The sequence below is a fragment of the Pagrus major genome, chromosome 9 (genome assembly GCF_040436345.1).
Source record: "Pagrus major chromosome 9, Pma_NU_1.0".
Lineage (NCBI taxonomy): Eukaryota > Metazoa > Chordata > Actinopteri > Spariformes > Sparidae > Pagrus > Pagrus major.
The window spans coordinates 29463431-29483178 of NC_133223.1; the positions used below are offsets into that span (position 1 = coordinate 29463431).

Below are 19748 nucleotides of genomic sequence, written 5' to 3' on the forward strand. Positions count from 1 at the left end.
TGGTGTCTGTCCAAAGAGGTGTTTTTTTACGACACAAGGGACTGTTGCCGCTTCACAGCATTGGATGATTGATGGGCGCGCCACGATAGGTGATTGACAGGTGCTCTCAGGCAAAACAGGATATGCACCTGATAGGATGTGGGCTGTCTGCTCCCAGATGTTCCCAGTGATCCAATATGGTGGCTCGTTTGGAAAGTTTCCTCTATACAAAGTGATGAATGTCTTTCTGAAGGTGACATGCTGAATCTGTCTTCAGTTTAGATCAACAGTGGTTAGTTTAAAGGAGACCTATTAGTTTTTTTTATATTCCTGTGCATGTTAAAGATCTCGAAAGGTCCAACCTCACACCAACAGAAGCTCCTCCCTCCCACAGAAAGCTCTGCAGTAGCCTCGCCTTTAATTCTGTGACTTTGTGACATCACAATACATCACTGTGTCACACGGTTGCATAATTTATGCCTAGCGGCTAGTTCGGCATGAAATAATTGATTAAGCGTAGCTGCTCTGTTGTTGGTGGTGGTGCTGGGTCAGTCGTGTGAGCTGACCAATCAGAGGAGACCGGGTATGTGGGAGGGGGGGCCTTAAAGAGACAGGAGCTAAATAAAGCATTTCAGACAGGAATACAGTGCTGCAGTACTGGACAGTATGAGGAAACTGATTAAAAAATCTTAGAAAATCTGCATAATGTGTCCTTTTAAATGTTTCTCGTGAGTTCCTAGAGGTAGCGTGTTGTGCTGGTAACCCTCAAATTGCATAAAGTAGCCTAGACCTCAACGTTATGCAAATGAGGCACTGCAAACGTGACGACTCATCTCTGAACAACAACGTGACTCTACCAGAATGTATTTTACAGCCGCTTATGTAGACAATGAATGGGGAGCTTGGAAATGAAGGATCCTGTGGACACGCACCATGAATGTCGAGATATATCGAACCCTGCTGCTTCATTTCTCCCAGGGCTCCCAACTCTATTAGAAGTGCAAACTTCTAAAGAAATAATGTCGAGGCAAACAGATAAACAAGTTTAAAGAACTTTATTTGGAAATATTTGCATATCTTCATCTAGATTAGTTTTGTTTTTCTTGGAAAGTTGTATGAATCAGACAGTAGAAGTTGTTCTTGTTCTTGTGCAGAAACTGTTTTATAAATCCCCCATGTCTGAACGTGGTAAATTTAATACAATCTCAGCCCTGTACCTTCCCATTCATTCATTTGGCAGGACTATAAAGTCTTCACACTTGAAAGCTCCAAATGAAAAAACAAATAAACAAACACAGAGTGATGTGTATGTTCATTATTTTGGCCGATGAAATGATTTTATTTGTTTAACTGGTGCAGCTTCAAAGGCTGTTTGACTGACACTGGTTGCAATAAAACAGCCCAGACATAAAATTATTCATTTCCATAAATCTATGAAGGACAACAAAACTGTCAATACCAGCAGAATGCAAAAACAGACCACAGACAACAGTCATAATAATATATACATCCTGCCATGCATTCATAAATGTAAGAGGGTGGTGGTGCAGTCTTGAGGTGACCCTGCCCGAATGCACAGGAAGAGATATTTGGGAGTGCTGTTTGCCAAACAGCTTGATGTGTTTACCACCATCTGTCCCGCTCCCTCTAGTGGAATCAGCAGACCTAGAGAAGCCTTGGACAGTACTGGGTAAAGTGTCCGGGGCCCAGGTGTTTCACCGGGCTGTAATGATATTTGGCTGTTATAATTCACTTTTTTCCCATTAGGTCGTCTATTTTTGGAGATAAAGATGGTGATCAGGGAGAGCAGCACCTCACATTGAATTTCCCTGTGGTTCACTGTGATGGAATTGCAGCTTTCCTTTCATTTTAAGAGGGATTTCATTTCTGTAAATATGAGCTGCACAATTGCAGCACATTCTCACTCCCAACTCGGCAAATACAGCAGCCTGGTCCTTGGCCTGTACTTCAAAGTTTGGACCCTAGCGTCACTTTTTGAAGGACCCATCTGGAGCAGTAATTTGAAGAGCTAGAAAAGTCATGGTCAGAGGATGGTTGGGTTGGGTGGATAATACAATGGACTTTCCTCCGGGCACTGGAGTTTGTGTCCTGTTTGTGACGGAGAGTCAGGAGGGATTTGTTTTTGAGTTATGCTGCATTAGTAAGTGAACATACATAAATGATATAACTTGCATAACAAAAGTGACGTGGATATGTTATGTGACATACTTACATCACGTGCATTACGCAATGTTATGTCACTTCCATAAGTTACTTGACTGAATGTAGTTATTTATACCCAAAGTCTGATCTTATACTAAACCTAACCAAGTAGTTTTGGAGCCTAAACCTAACCAAGAAGTTTTGAAGCCTAAACTTAACCAAGTAGTTTTGGAGCCTAAACCTTACCAAGTAGTTTTGAAGCCTAACCTAACCAAGTAGTTTTAGAAGCTAAACCTAACCAAGTAGTTTTGGAAGCTAAACTTAACCAAGTAGTTTTGGAGCCTGAACTTAACCAAGTAGTTTTGGAGCCTAAACCTAACACACTAATAAACCAAAGCAACCATTTGACAACGTTAATTACATTCCAAAAGTCATAATATGTCATACTATGTGAGCTGTTTGTCAGCAAGCTTTATTTTGAAAGTCAAACCGGAGATACATATATTAAATATACATATTTGCAAAAACTGATTCTAGGGATAGAGTGTCATATTTATGTCATATATATATACTTTTCCTGCTCTTTCTACTATTAGAGGGGGGCTTCAAGAGGTGACGGTAGAAGTGGTAACTACGGCATCGAACTCTGAAGCATGGGGCCACTGACCTGGCTGCTGTATGTGACATATTGGGAGTGAGAACGGGCTGACATTTGCACATGTCTGTCTGTGCCTACACTGTGGGGGAATGTTGGAAAAAGTAAATTACAGCTGAAGTAAGAACCCAATCTTAAAGTTGGCCTTGGCAGCAGACAGATAATGATGACCCCTGCAAAAAATGACAGCTAAACAGACAGTAAACAGATCGCTCAACAAATGCTCCGGGCAGAGGAGCACACACTGGTCATTTATTTTACAACTGTGAGGAGCTGGAAAAAGGGTTCATCCAGTCACCAATCTGACATAAAGCCTTTTCACTAAGAGGAGAACAACATCTTCCTGAAATCCTCATGCACTATTACATTAAAACTCCAACAGACGCCTTACCCTAAGGCTTCTCTGTAGACTTGATTTCTGCTACCCTTTTTAGTCAGTCAGTGGCAATTGGTGCCAAAAAGTCCCCAACAGATAGCATAATGACAACTATTCCCTCCCAGAAAGATAAAAATGTTTTATTGAGAGCATGAACCTTAATATACAAAAATATCTGGAGCCAAATTACGTGCAGTGTGAGGCTTTATTTTGCCACTTGCATGGATGGTAAACAGACCTCAGTATTCAAAGTTTCCTGTCACAAAACAAAACGAATGTTGATGAAATGATTAAATGTCCCTTCAGAGTTTATCCTCCAAAGATTTTATCACAAAAATCTGAATGAAAGCCTCTTTTATGATGTTTGAATGAGCTCTATCTCGAACTGTTAATGAAATGCTCTGATGAGGAAGATAGGGAAATGAACAGTGTAATTGCTCCTCTGGGTGGGACTTTGAACCATATCACAATAGATTTGGACCAGCCTGCGAGATTATTTCTTGTCTCATTGTGCTATGATTTGATTCTTTGAAATCTCTTTTCAGTTTCTTACCAAATTTGACTTCATTTGTGAATATAATGGTCCCATAAATTGGGAATATTCATCTGATATGCAACATTTCATTTGCAGCTGACAACCTCCCACATGAGTTGAACAAAGGTTTACTTGCCAGTGATTTCACATCATTATTCGGTCTCTGCTGAACTCTTAATGCGTATAAAGAAGATAATTGCCTTGTGTTGTTGATGCTGTTAACACGTCTCACTTTCATTATCATTTTTAACTTTTTGTTGATGGTTTGGGTGGTTCAGACAATGCCTACAGGATTGTTAGAGCTTGTCGCATGTGTTTTTTTTAAATCTGAGGTCAACATTCAGTCCAACATGTGTATAAGCTTTAATTGTTTTTAATTTTTTGTACCTGCCCTGGTTGCCTCTGCTTTTTTCTGGCTGCGAGAGAGTGAAGGCTGGCACTGACAAGCAAGCCCACTCCACTGATTTACCTCCTCCTTTATCTCTGGCTCTGGCTCTGTGTTTTGTGGACTTGATCACGTCTAGCAGGTAATGCCAGCAGGGATCTTGATCATTTTTATCTCCTGTGTTTATTGCCCCGTGCTCTCGGACGTGACCGGCAAAGGAATAGTTGGACTGTGCAGAATTCATGTGCACCCTGTAGGTGAGCAGCGGGTTAGAAAACATAACTCATCTAACACATTAGCACCGTACCAGGATGCAACCTGCTTTGACTTCTTAAAGTGATAGCCCGACTAGGCAGTCAATGACCTTGTGAGTACTACATAGTATTCACAGTTGGCTATAATGAATGCAGTCCTGAAATAAGTCCTCCATTAATGAACGTTATAATGTTCTATTTTTGTTGAAACTGTTTTAAAGAGGTGTTTATTCAACTTAATGGTTATTTACTTATTTTGGAGGCTGTAGTTTGATGTGCTGTTGAATAGTATTGATAAGGTGTGTCTGGAGTATTTAGTCTAACCTTGTTTATATAAATGGGGACACTATAACCTTCATGACGGTTAAAATAATTGTGAAGACAATAGGTTGCATTTGTGTTATCTAGGAGTATAAACTGGCAACTGAGTGTTTTTTTTAATCTCCTTGACCCTTAGTTTCAGTTACTTTGCCTCAAATAGCAAAAATACTGTATTTTTTAAATGTTTTCGGTCTCTGTTTTGCTAACTTATCTGCTAAACGTAGATTTACAAGTCAAGTTTTACTTGAAGAATCCAACAACACATTTTTACAATCATGAATATTGTGGTGGTTATTTTGATTTTTTTTTTTTATATTCCTGAAAAACAATCCATTTCTGTGAAATGTGAATTGAAAACATTCAGGGTCAGACTAACTCTTATCCTGCTTTTCTCTGGCTGCTGTGTTGTTGGTGAAATTCAGGTCAGGTTTTTGGCCAGCAGTCCCTTTATCCGGATCTGCACCAAATGTTAATTGGCTTTATTCTGGGCCATCCTTCATCCAATATTTGTAGAAATCTGTTAAGTAATTTTTGTGTAATCCTGCTGACAAACCAACCAACCAACAGACAAGGGCAAAAACATTATTACATTTACATGTTCTACCCAAAGACAGTATAAATAACAGACACAGCCTCAAACCTGCAATCTTTCTAATGGCCAGCAGGAGGCGACTCCACTGGTTTCAAAAAGAAGTCTAATTGTATGTAAGCCTATGAGAAAATGACCCTACTTCTCACTCGATTTATTACCTCAGTAATCAGTTATTTAATGAGTTTATGGTCTCACTCGCTAGTTTAAGTGTTCTTCAATACAGCATGATGTTCATTTTGTACAACATGGTTCCATTTAGTAATATATATGATAAAGCAGAGTAAAGACGTGTGAAACCTTGTAACTGTCTCTACCACGGCCTGTCCTCACATTCTCAGTCAGATCAGTTAATATCTCCTGAATCTGTGAATATGCAAATATTGTTAATTTCAAAACCTCAGTCAGTCAGTTGTCAGTGTTTGTCTGCTCTAGCTGCCAAGTTTCCACATCACATGCGTGGAAGTTGCACATTGAACCACGACCGGCTTCGAAACTAACTAAACTGTGGTTGAAGGTGAGCCCAAAGAAAATCCCCCCCCTACCCCCCAGCAGATTAATGTCAAAACAACCTCTACGTGTCAAACCCTGCACATACATCATCCTGCACAGTAAAGGTCAAACATTCAAACAAAAAGCTAAGTGAGTGCAGGTGGATTTTAACAATATACTCTTAAAGTACAATACAGAATCATTTTTTAACAGCGCCTTCATCGTGTACTGGATATGTATAGGTTATAAAGTAGCTGTCGAGTTACAATGTCGCAGTGTCCCGGTGATGTATTCAGAAACTCAGAGACTGATTAATTCCCTCAGTGAGAAGAAGCACACACTAAATCCACAGTGTGTAGTTTGTATCTAACTGCAGGAATCGGAGTTAATTCCACAGCAGGTCACTGAATGTGCTGCATCAATTATAAATATTATTACAATTCTTCCATACCAGCAGCTGGTAGCTGAAGATTAGTCATGTTAGTGCAGATGAATGGAAGAAAACATCATGGACCACTGTAGTTCGGTATACAGTAGATGAGGACAGTGACCTGGATTGACCACTGAGGTGTTTCAGGTTTACTTACTTACTTAAACTTAATTATTATACTGGTGTGATTCACCTGCTGGAACGAAACAAAGCACAGGGATTAAACTACAAGGTGATATTAACGTCATTTTTATGCTGCTTGTTTAATTATTAAGGTCACATGTCCTCTATCCATCATTTCTGATTGAATCAACAGAGAGCACTCATACAGAAAATTAGATGTTGAGGACGCACAAGCTTTTTTTATTTATATATTTATCTTTTCATGGCCGTGTTAGCTGAATTGCTGGTTCACATAAATGCCAGGCTGAAAGACTCAAACCATTACGTAAGCCATCATAAATGGTTTGTTATTTGATCAGAGAACAAATAAATATAATTAATGCATGTCAGATAACCTTGTACTGGAAGGACTCTATCATGAGTCCAGAGATTTACACAATGTATCATTGCCTGAATGATGGCTTATAAAGCCATTGACTGAGTCAGTGATCCTTAAGCATTTCCTTCTTTGGCCTGATGTAATCCGTATTAGCCCTGAATGAACCCTGAATTTCTTCCTGACAGCCATATTTTCTGCATTTGATCTTTACATTAGTAAAGAGTCCTCCCAGGAGCTTTTCAAACATTCACTGTATAAAATGAGGAGTAGCTGAGAAGTGATGCCAATGCGGAAGTGCCTTAAACGTGCAATCTTTCCAATGGCCAGTAGAGTTGTCACGATACTGGATTTTCTAACTTGGCTACAATAAAAGAATAGATAGGGTATAGATATAGATATTCTATGCCATTTTTGATACCATGTGGAAAAATTGAGGGCAGAAAATGTTCGATTTTATTGAAATAAAAATAATAACGAGGCCTGTGTACTCTGTTTAGCACAACAGCATCTAAGTTAATTTACTTCTGACCATAGTCAGAGGAGTCGGGGGAGGCGAGCCCAGAAATCAGCTGGTTCGGCCGGACAATACTGCCAAAAATGAGTGAAAAATGTATCCATATATCATTATTTTTGACAACACTAATGGCCAGAAGTTAGGCACCTCCACTGGTTTCAGAAAGAAGTCACATTGTGTGTAAGCTTATGAGAAAATGTCAGTACTTCAGACTTGATTTATTACCTCACTAAACAGTTTCCTAATGAGTTTATGGTCTCAGTGGTTAGTTTCAGGGTTTCTTCAACACAGCATGATGTTCATTTTGTAAATTATGGTCCCATATAGAATAAAACAGACGATAAAGCAGAGTATGCTTTAGGGCTTGACTTTGTGATTGACAGTTCATTACCATGGCGTGTCCTGGTGTTCTTGGTCAGATCCAATCAGGGTTTTCTCCCCAGCTTCAAACTCTCTTCCAAAAAAACAAGATAGCGACAACCACAATGTCCAACCCGAGGCTTCAAAACAGTAGTTGGTTGATGTCCAGTGGGTTTGACACTTGTTTTCAACTTAACAGGGACGTGTCAGCACATGAACTTACAAGGGTTTGACACAAAAGCATGAACACTTAATTGCAGAATATAATGAATCCCTTTACAATCACCTGGCAGTCAGTACAACCATTGTCGACCTTATAATGTTCCGTTGTTCCTGATCAGCCTGTCATGCTGTATGTGTAGGTTGTGCTGTTGTATGAAAACATTGAATTGTAGGGAGTTTGTGATATTTTTGGTCCATTTCCTCAGATGTGCTGCAGACAAGCCTCAAGTGAGATTCTCTCAAAGGACACACTCCCTGTTTCTATAGCATTGCAACATCTTGCATAGCTCTCTGTTGCATTTTATCCTGATGTCAAACAGTGGTAGATGTTTGTACCCAGATGGATTATTGTAATTTTTATAATACTTCATCTCAAAGTGGAGCCGTCCTGTGAGCCCTCAGTAGACGTGTGGTTTAGGTCCTTCCTGCGCCGAGCCCATTTGAAGTTGTCTTTTGCATGATGGAGAACTGTGCATACCCAGCAAATTCATTGTGTGTCATTGATTGAGCACTGCAGTGAATTAGGCTATTGCCTGCTCGCTGCTTGTGGCCCTATAGAAAAATTGTCCACTTACAGCGCAGCACTCAAGCTCTGAGAGGTAAGAGCCTGAAGAATGTTAAGGAGGGATGACCGCAACACTTAATGATGCGGGATTAAAAAGGCAGTCTTTAACATAGGGCTGTTTTTGTTTTTTTGTAATAGTAGTAATATTATATCACATCTAATAATAGTGACCTTGTATTCTGCCTGTTTTTTCAAAAGTGCTGTACACAGTGAGGTGAAAAACAGCAAACAGCAAAACAGAAAGCATCCACATAAAATGGAAAACACATTAGACAGCAGCCAACAAAGTGTTTAATTTGGTTAATCTGGGGGAACACATTTCCTTGCAGAAGGCAATTAGTAGCGAAATGTAGCTTCTCTGAGAGCAGCTGTACTCATGTGCAGAAAAAGCTTCTAAAAATAGTTTCAGTTTCAGCATTTTTAAAGGTGAAGAAGAGTAAATAATGGTGGAGGACTTTAGAGAAGTGGAGTACTTGTTTTCTTAGGAAGCATATCGCGTTGACATCAAAGACTGCGGAGACCCTTTATCACCCGTACGCCAGGGTTCACGGTAGAATACCAGATAAACAAGGTGGAGATAAAGAGGAATACAGCTGTTAGCGTGTAGATAAGGAGAGATACTTTGTGATAAAGGTTGAATACATTAAAAACATCAATAAATCCAGAAATTACAGCAGTGTGCCAGACGTCTTTCTGTGCAAGTTGTTGGTCTCTTAGTACACAATACACAAAAAACGCTGCGAATATGCCCTCTTGGATGCCTCTATGTTAGATAAAACCTGATAAGCTCTCTTCCAGTGGACAAAACGTGGTCGGGTGCTCTCTATTCACTATCAATCTGTCATGACTTTTCTGCTTGAGCTGGTGCCCTTTTTATTTTTTCCACCCCTGCCCCTGAAACATCCTGAGTCCGCCACTGTTTATACCTAATGTTAGATATGCCTATGGACACGGACGGAGCCCTCTGTCTGTTCTCTGGGTTCATGTCGTCTGTATTTCTGCACATATTCTTAAAGCTCATGGATATGTACCGATGGAGCAGTACCTCCGGTAGTAGTTTTTTTTAAAATGGCAGAGCTTTTTGAGGAGAGGTTCTGGATATAACAATTCAAATCTGGGTACAGCTTTGGAGGTGGAGCCCCGTTCATTCCTGAGAAAGCAGCCCAGTGGTGCATGAAGCATGAAAGTCTTGACTTGTGGGGTATACAATTAGCTGGATCTTCTGTGGAGTGTGTGCACTAGAGACAGAAACCAACTGAGAAGGCTAACTTCCTGTTTAGTTTTTTGTTTTTTGTTTTTATAATATGAAAATTATATAAAATTACATTAAATTGTATAAAATTTAACTATCATATTAAGGGACTATAACTGAAGGCAACACTGCCAGCGAGCTGAGTCATAACTTTGTAATTTGCTGCTGTTGTGAGCTGCTCACCACAAACTGTGAGGCAGATACGAGCCATTACTACTCCAGAACCTTTTCCTATTGCTGAGGAGTGAGCCTGTTTTGTTCACATTGTTTCCCTTCTTTCTTTTTTTTCCCTCCCATGCCGAACGATTAACCATTTGTATCTGTCTACTCTGTTTAATTAGTGCAGGTATCTGTGGGCAGCAGCTTGTCCACACACTTGCCAATAGATCAGGTTGGACTTTAAATGAGGCTAATGTGAGATTCAAGTTTCAGCAACAAGAGAAAAACTTTGGGATCGGTAACAGATGATTTTTAGGTTGAAGTGATATAATTTTATGTACTTTTGCACGCATTTTATTTGAGCTTGAATACTTTTACTGCAGGTGAAAGCAGGTATATATGGCTTCCTGTGGTTTGTACCCAGCAGGGGACTGAAAACAACAGAATATCCATTTTGAGAATGACCTAACCCCACGATGCATGATGTGACAGCAGAAATACAAAGGCAGCTATTACTAGCAACAGTAGCTGGAGTGTAACATGCATGAAGGACGCCAGACCTTCCTCATGTGCTAACTGGCACAAAGCACTGAGCAGCAATGCACTCCCCGTCTCCAGAGGCTTTTCATGCAGTACAGAGTGACAGAGATGCATTGACACTTGTCACGCTGTCACCTCTTGAATCTTCATCCAACACCTGACAAGTCAACCACACAGGCTGACCTTCAGACGCCACAACTCATCCTCACGCCCCAACGGTTAATCTGACCCTGAGAGCACTTGTAACTGCCCACACCTTTCCGTTCGCTCTATCTTAGTTGCCATTTTATGCAGCAAAGAGGGAGAAAGATGTCATTGTAAGCCCCCACACCTTCCCCTCCTTTTAATCAGAACAGTGTGTGCTGACGCCTTGAAAAAAAAATGTCAGCCTACCTGCCACGCCGCTGTGTCAGCCCTCACCTCCTCCTCCTCCTCCTCCTCCTCCTCCTCCTCCTGCATTCCTCATCCTCTTTCTTTCGAATTTACAGTTTCTTAGCTCTCTTAGCAGCAAGAAAAGGAGGACATAGATTGTCCTTCTATCAACTTTCATTCAAGAGCCCCACTAGGAAATTGATTGCACTTTGGAGAAGACTGTTGCAAGGTGCAAGCAGGGGATAATCTCATTGCACAGCTGCTAAGTAAACTTAAAAGGAGGGCAATTTAAATAGAGGAAAAGTCTCACAGTTTTACCATGCAGAGTCTGAAAAGTGAAGTCACCATCCCTCTGTTCCAGCTGTTATTGCCCTCCATCGTTTCTTTCCCTCCATCAAACTATTATCCACAAGAATAAAACATGACTTCCTCTCCATGTCAAGAATGTGCCCATTGGTTTCCATGTAAATAATATGGTAGATGAGCAAACATCAGCAATCACAATTAAGCAAATGCGGAGCGCCAAATTAACACTAATTAGAATAGACTTTGAATCCATCAAGACACTTATCCAACAGCATCAATGTAAACAACGTCATTAGCATACTTGTGCAGAGGACATGTTAAAGTTGATTCACATCGTTTGCACCTCCTAAAAGCCCCGATTAACGCTATCAACCTAAAGCAGTTGAGGAGCCTCAAGGTCACAGTCATGCATCTTTTGTCACCAGATTCATTAACGGGGTGATAAGCCGGTTATGAATGGGAAATGAAGAAAGACAATGATCCTTAATCAGCGGGTGATTAAGAAATGCAGGAAGCCATCAACGACCCGTTGTGATTTCTGATGCACTGCTCATCTTGTGTTGAGGTAATCATCAGAGTCCCGAGCTTTTAAGTTAGTCATGAACGTACAGTGGTGAGTGACAGTGTGTCAAGAATTAAACTTAAAATACAAGTGAGGTTCAGTTTTAATTGTGTCTGTGAAATAGTTAGAACATTTCTTCTGTTAATTACCTTATGTATGTATGTACCTTATATATGTTATTTAAAAAGTGGGTGAAACGTCATGATTGACAGCTGAGCCCTACTTTTCGATCGAGTCGGGCAGGATCCTGATTCTGTGGCTCCACCACCTGATGACCACTGTGCACACTCTGGCCCCAAATGAAGTCACCAGTGCAAGATGGCAGCACTCGTAAATGCGATAATTTGGCTCAATTTTTGGTACAACAGGAATTGGAGATGTGTCATCTGTCTTTATATATGTCAATGATTTTACACTGGAAATCCAATCCAAGTCAACTAGTGAGGGTCTGGTAAGAGTTTCTTCACCTTCACATCTAGAGTCTGCTAACCCTCGATGTGAACGATGGATTTGGCCTCAATTAACCAATTCAATTAAGATGTTTGACAGAGAAATAGCTCTGCAACAAGATCGTGAAGATGAAGGTATCACATAAAAGTGAACTGCCTTAAATTCTGTCATCTGACAGCTGCACTATGCAAAACTGGAGCTTAAAAAACATACAAAACACAAAAACATACTGATTCCCGCTCGCTGCTGCTGGATTAATTGTGTGTTCATTAATTGAAAGAGCTGACTGCTGTTTGTTTCATCAGCGCAACAGTTTGCACACTGACAACTTTGTGCTTCAGGAACAGTTGACGGTGATTAATTGGAGCACAGTGTGGTGGTTTTGACAGCTGTCATGTTTCAAAACCTCATTGAGGATCAACATTGGAAGCAGGTTTAAGGTTTGTTCAGATTCTTTGCAAAGCGAGTTTTAGTTCCTGTATTTTATGCAGAAATATGACTGATGGACAAGTAAATGTTTGTGGTCAACAAACGGCCAATGTACAAGCTGTACATGCATTAGCTTTAATTAGCTAAGAACACACACAAGAGTGTGTCTGTATGTTTTTGTGAAAAGAAGATGGATGACATGCCCGGAAAAAGGTTTTATCAGACTTGAAAAGGGAACCGCCAGAGTCCCAACTTTTCACTGAATAATGAAAAACTGAGGACGGGATGTTCACACAACCACCTGTTTGTTTGTAACTCAGACTTTCAGTGATCTCCAAACCCTCTCAGAAGCTCAGTCCAGCATTGTTTTATTATTCATACGAGTGTCTCTTCTTTTATTTTGTCAGCCTTGGTCACAACTACAAAGACATTCTGAGGATTTATCTCCACTTTAAAGTTGCTCTGTGGAGTTTTTCTTGCAGCAGAACAAAAGTTTACATTCAGTTCTTCTCACCACCAAACATGAGTACAGATTCCTCATTAAAACTTTTCCAAAGCTGATTTTCTGAATATTTTAGATCGTGCAGTGTCTATATTCATGTTAATTTGCCAGTTTAGCTGTATTAGTCGTCTTCCTCACCACCCTTATTGGGTCGTTATGCTTCTTCGCGCACCGCTGCCACTGACTGTCGCTCGGTCGAATAGCATTAAACCGGCAGCGTGGAACTTTGCTCATCTGATTGCGCATTTGCGGTCCAGTTCATGTCAAATTTGTCCTTCACTCAGTCAGAACACACTTTCGGGAAGTGGACCTAATGACTAAAGGGTTACAGGTTTAATAAGCAGAGCTGCAGGACAGGTGGGAGAGTGAGAAGCCTCATTACGTCTCGCCTAATGTCGGCTGTTGATGTTGATGCATAACCCCCCCCAACTGTTCCAGTGAAGCTGCTCACTGACCAACAAATCAAACTGGGATTGTACTGGGCAGCTTTCAGGTGTAAATGTGAGAGAGAGGAAAGCTTTCTCTTAGTGAAACCGACACAAAATATTTTAACTTAAACTTGAATTATGCAAGTTTGTGTCATTTAATGCAGTTCTCTCTTTATATAGGCTGTTTTTTTTTTGTCTAAGCACTTGTTTTTCACTATTTTAAGTGCATAATGTTCGTGTAAATAAGGAAATAAAGAACTATAATGGTTATAATGCTCCTGTTACTCTCAAGAAGTACTATGTTAAGGTCAGGAAATGGCATTTTTTTGCCAGGCGCTTGGATAATTAAGTAGAAAAACATGTGTTAAGTGTCCAATTTTATTGATATTGTTATCTAATTTGAACTTGTAGCATGTAAGACTATATGATGTGGACCTATTGTGTTTTCCGGCTAATAGGGACAGTTACAGGTCATCTGCAAGCTCAGTTTTGTATTAAAAAATAAAAAAAATCAGTGTGTTGAAACTCCTATAAGTCAATGACAGATGCACTTACAGAGCTGTTGACTGTTTTGGAAAGAAATTCAGGCTGTGACCTTTCAAAAGAGCCCAAAACCATGACTGGGCTCCAAGTGGGTCAACAACAGCTTTGGATTTACTTCGGGTGAGACTGGGACGGATGTTTTCGGACAATTTACATACATTTCCAGGAGATTTAACCATGTTTGTAGTTGATTATGTCTTTGCTCTACCTTATTGAATGAAACAAGCTATTCAGACTTGCTTATTAAGTGAGCTGTTTGTGTCATTTCAGATAAATCATGGATGCACACCCCAGAGGCTCTGGCCAAGCATTACATACCCTACAATGCCAAGGTACGTTTCACCATCACACTGTTGGATTATCGGAGCTTTGTGACTGTATAATACCTCAAACAAATAACGAAAACCAGAAAGGCATTTATGCTGTTAAACAATGCTGGGGAGCTGAAATCCCTTCGCTCTGTGGCCTCCACCTCACTGTTAATTGGTTCGCTGTCTGTCAGGGCAGCTCTCAGGCCAGGTGCTCCATGATGCATTTCCCCCCGAGACAACCGGGCCTTTCATGACCGCTGACAGCAGCTTCACTCCTTTTTAATGTTGTGGTTTTTTTCAGCATTACCCAATATCCTCTGCCCCATTACATCATCTCCAAGTTACATTTGGAATAACATGACAATGATAATTTGGGTGTTTTAATGGTGGGTGATTTTACTTGGACACCACCGCTGCTGTAGAATGAACCGTCTTATCTCCGCTGTGTATACTGTGGTGTTTATCTTCCCGATCAGCTGTTTTCCCCTCAGCGCTGTGATGAGTGGAAATCGTCCTTGTCAAACTTTTAATTTGAAAGTTGTTCCTGTGTTTCAGCACTTCCTGATACGCTCACTTATTAACATGTGTGTGGGTGTTTTATGTAAAGTGCCTCACACTTCTGTCAAATCCAGTCAAAACTCCCGGTCGTGACGTGGGAATAACTCAAAAAGAAACACTTTTTTAAAAAAAACACTTCTCGCAAGAGGACCGTCTCACTTCCCCCGTCCGACCGGTTGTCTGCTTCATTTCGACAAAAGAGCTTGTCTCCTATGAGGCTCCGAGTCTGACAGCCTACATCCTGAACTTCAGAAATGTTTTAAGCTGGAACTCCAAAACGACCACATCGCCTCAAAACTGCTGAAAACTCCTTTGGCTGATTGAAGCCAAGAAGCAGGGAGAAACTGGCAGAGGACACATCTCTAAAATCATAGCATATTGTCAGCTTTCACTGATGAGTCGCCTGTCTAGCTGAATTTGCTGAGATCTGAGTACTACCACTCATCGCTGAAGGAAGTGGAGGGAGCGAGACAGCCAAAGTGATGAGATTGTTCTCGGCCTCTCTGAAGCGCTCAGAACTGTTGAAAATAAGCTTCTTTTGAGCTCGTTAGAACGGAGACTGGTCCATTCTTTGAATCTTTTGATCCATTGATTCAACAAGGTCATTTTGATTTGATGGCAGGACTAAACTACTCTCAGTATTGTCTTCTTCTTTTGAACCCAAATGTTCTCCTCCACTCTTCGCCTGAACTAAACCCAACGTGAAGTATTGTTTCGGCACATGCCTGCAGTAGAAAGGAGGATTGTACTACGAATGAAAACACTGAGGTCATGTTGTCTGTACTTTTCTTTTCTTTGGAGTTTCAAAATAAAAAACTTTTTTTTCTCCTCTTTGACTACATCCAAATGAAAACATAATTTCAAAATCAGTCTATAGTCACATAAATCTTCATGTTGGAAAATAACCATTCATCTTTTAGAACTGCAACTTATTATTTTCATTATGCATGAATCAGATGAGAATTTTATTATTAAATGGGTTTGTTATTTATTATATAAAATGTTAGAAAATAGCAGAAAAACATTCATTATAATTTCGCTCAGCCCAAGGTGATGTCTGAAAAATTGCCGCACTAAAGAAACAGTTCAGAGCCTGAAGATAATTAATTTTTAAGTGTCCAAAACTGAGAAAAGAATTCTCACACTGAAAACAAACACTCGATCGACTAATTGTTTCTGCTCGAAACACTTCATTTTACAGGTACTAGTTATTGGAAAATTACAGCTACTTTTCTAAAACGTTTATTTTTGTCTGTGTTTGTAAGTTGTTGTTCATGTCTGGGGAACTTAACTTGAAAGAAAGGCTCCATTTTAAATAAAAACCTTTCGAAAGCCCTGAGGGTCAAAGTCCCCCCTATCCAACCTCCTCCTCAGCAAAGGATAGGGGGGACTTTGACCCTCAGGGCTTAAAATCTCTCCTACGGTCTCTTTCACAGAGACTAGATTGTTGCTGCATCTCAGTAATGCTGCACTGGTCCTACAGCTGCAACAATTACTTGATTAAATGATTAGTCGTTTGATAGACAAATCATTGGTGGCTATTTCTCTGGTGTCAGCTTCTCTGCTTTCATTTGTTTTTTATGATTGTAAACTGGACATCGCTGCGTTCCAGACAATGTCAGAGGTCAGAATTTTCATAGTTGAAACTTTTGACTTCCAACCTTAAAGCGTTCCAGGTGCAAGACGCCAAAAGTGAAAAAAAACTTGACTGACCGTGACAAAATTATGTCATTTTGGCAACTGTACACACAATTCACACCCTCAGCAATGCAGCCTCCGTGCATTATATATGAAATACTTGGAAACATATTTAAACATTTAATTTCCCAGCCTTATACAAATGCTGCAGTCTACAAATACACACTGCTCCCTTCCCGAGGATGCTGCCATTGGCGTGTGACGTCAGACAGCTGCTTTACTCGTGAAGTCGGGGTTGATAAATGTGAACCCTGAGTTCACAAGTAGCAATTCCGACTTTGAATGGCGTTCCATTTTACTTTTAGTGAAGTACTACTCCGGTAAGAGGATTTCCGAGTTGTCGGGAAGACAGCGTACGTTTTGGTCTTAGACTGTTGGTCAAAGGGGTAGTTTGTAAGATATGGCCAGGACTTCAAAACATTCAAAAAATGAATTAAAAAAATGAAAAAAACGAAGTGTTGACGTTATGTCAAAGACGTCTCTGTACTGTTTTGCAGAGATGTCGGCTGAAGCCGGCCCCTCCTGTCTCGTAATACCACTTTACAACTACTGCAAGAAGCAATAGACCAGTTTCAGCTTCGAGATGTAAGAGCAGCAAGTTTGCTACTTAGTTTAATGAGTGAACTAACTAATGTCACAAGGTGTCAAGAAAGGAGACATTTCTACACCTATTGTCCTTTACTAAACAGAAAAATACAGTCTGGATAAGACAAGCTTAATTGCCTCATTAACTCACCTCAAGCACAGTACAGAGACATCTTTGACACAACATCAACACTGTTGTTTCTTCAGAAACTGTTGATAATGCAAATTTTTTGACTAAAGTTTTGGCCATTTCTCACAAATTACTGCATTAAATGAAACAAACCATTTGAAGTCATTTCACTGGACTGTGGGGAAGTGAAGCAGACATTTTTCACTGTGTACTTTACACTTTATTGACAAAACAATGAATCCAGGAAATAAGCGATAGCCGCATCTCTAATTAAAACACGAGGAAACCACTTACGTGACGAGAAACCTTCCGCCTCTGCATTCACCAGAGAAGCGCAGAAATGCAGCTTCATGTTCATGTCAGATTGTCATTAACAAGTCACAGCAGGACCTGTCAGTCCAGGTGATGTGTTCTTGTTGTGAATTTAATTAGCTTTATGTTCACTGATGTGACAGTACAGTCATCACAACTCATCTGTTCCTCCGTGCTCTGTCACTCTGACAAGTCGACATGTGTACAAAGCTGCTACTGGTGCTTTGTTTTTGGGCGCAGCTTTAATGAGTTTCTGCTGACCGCCATAATCAACAAATGTTATTGACCTCTGGACGGAAGGAGGAACGAGGTGAGCGTCTGCGCTGATGGGTTCAGTGGGTCTAACATGAACAATCAGATCTCCTTCAGAAGTCACTTAAATTGCACGTGACGCAGATCCTGCCCTTTAGATATGTGAGAACCTTTCAATTAAGGAGGAGCGAGCTGTGCACAGTAAAACGAGACGCAGTCTGAGTGCAGCTTTCAGTGAACTTTTCAGAGCTGCCACAGGGTTGACATATTTGTGCATATTTTACGTGTGATTTTTATTTTTTTGCATTCGAGGGTGCACAGTCCCCTTTAAGCTCAAGTGTGAATCCTTTTGGGAAACGAGGGGGCAGGGGTGGTTCGTTTTTCAGCTGCATGCACCAGTTGATGGATGAGCCTCCAGGCTTGGTCTGCCTTGTGAAACGTCCCCAGTCGTAGCCCAGAATGCACTGGTCAGGAACAAGAGCTTCTCCTTTCTATTCTGGGCATCTGTCAGCGGCGCTCTCAGACATGTCCTGAAGTGTGTAGAGTACATTTGTCACACCGGAGCAGAGTGCTGACACTTTCTTATAAAGCTTCAATCTGGCCTCTGGCTCTATCGCATTTAGCCATTGTAGTATTTCTGTTTTATATTTATATTTTAAAAAAATGCATTTTAATTAGTTACAAGTTTAAAAAAATAAACTCATCTTTAGCTCTTTTTGTTTATTGGTTAAATATCATTAAAGGCGCAATATGTAAGAATTCAATCCAATCCAATTCATACTCCAAGTCATTAGGGGGCAGCACATCACCAAAATAACCGCTGACTACTGCTAACTGTAGCTGCAGTTAGCTAGGGAGCTTAGTCAGCCGTGCAACTAGTGGCCCGGACTGGGATCTCAGGGCATCATGGAAGTGTGTGTGTTAAACTGCCAGCACTGGAGCTTCAGACCAGGACGGGCTGTGGCTAGCTGGTTAGCATGCTAACTTCGGTAGATACCTCTGCAACACCATCCATCGATGTCATAATGTAAAAAGTGCTATTTCTTCCCATTATGTTGATAATTTTAGTTCATTTTTAACTAAAATAATATATTTTGCTTCTTTTAAGTGACTCTTAAGTGCTTTTTATCCCAGCATGAACACCCCGCTTCACAGTCTGTCAGATCCGTCATTCAGAACCAGAAATACAAGGACAATGGACATTATCAGAGCCGAGTCATGGAAAGCTTCACACAGATTTTTGCCTTGTCACGGAGACCATCCACGTCCGTCTGAGCTGCTGCGTCCCAGAGGGGGAGGCATTGTTATTTTTGTTGTTCCCAACCTTTAAGCAGCTGACACCGGTGTTTATGAAGTCTGATATTGGACCAGGCTTCACACATTAAGCTCAGGAGGCAGTGGAGCAGTGTGTGTGACTGGAACAATTGCTGCTGCTGCTGCTGCTGTCGCTGCCAGATGGAAAGCACCATGTTCAGGCTCAAAGGTTAATGGCTCCATCTGTTGGAGGACGGCAGAAGTGCTGCCCAGAAGTCTGTCCGTCCTTGTGCACTATCATACACGCATTCCTCACTTGTATAGGCAGATGCTTCTGGATTAAGCAGTTGAAACTGTATGAGACGGTACATTTATGTCTCTGAAGGACGTGAGCATGAATAATTTAAGAATGTTATTGACATTTTTTTTAACTCAGAATAATAAATTCTAGATGATATCGACTCAAATGTCATCTGTGATTGGTATGCTAATGAAAAGGTGTTCGTCTTCTTCTTCTGACCCACTCCAATGGCAGCGCACACTCTGCTCTTTGCTTATATTTAATCATCATATCTGTCTTTGTTGTGTTGACGTCACATCATAGATTTGTTCCCTTTTTTTGTTCTCGTTGCAGTTCCTTGGAAACACAGAGGTTGAAGCCCCCAAAGGCACAGAAGTTGTGAAGGATGCAGTCCGAAAGCTAAAGGTAAAAGCCAGTCCTCGGAGCTGTAGCAGTAGCCTAAAGGATAGAAGAGTGTCCTCG

The 19748-nt window shown here is 40.7% G+C and overlaps 1 protein-coding gene across 2 annotated transcripts in view; it reads left to right on the top strand.

Annotated features, from left to right (window-relative positions):
• gulp1a (GULP PTB domain containing engulfment adaptor 1a) overlaps positions 1-19748 on the top strand; it is a 94645-nt gene that overhangs the window by 59575 nt on the left and 15322 nt on the right. For both annotated transcript variants that reach the window (XM_073473597.1, XM_073473596.1), the window contains 2 exons: positions 14156-14217; positions 19620-19691. In XM_073473597.1, coding sequence (XP_073329698.1) covers positions 14156-14217; positions 19620-19691 — 134 coding nt within the window. The remainder of the gene's footprint in view (positions 1-14155; positions 14218-19619; positions 19692-19748) is intronic.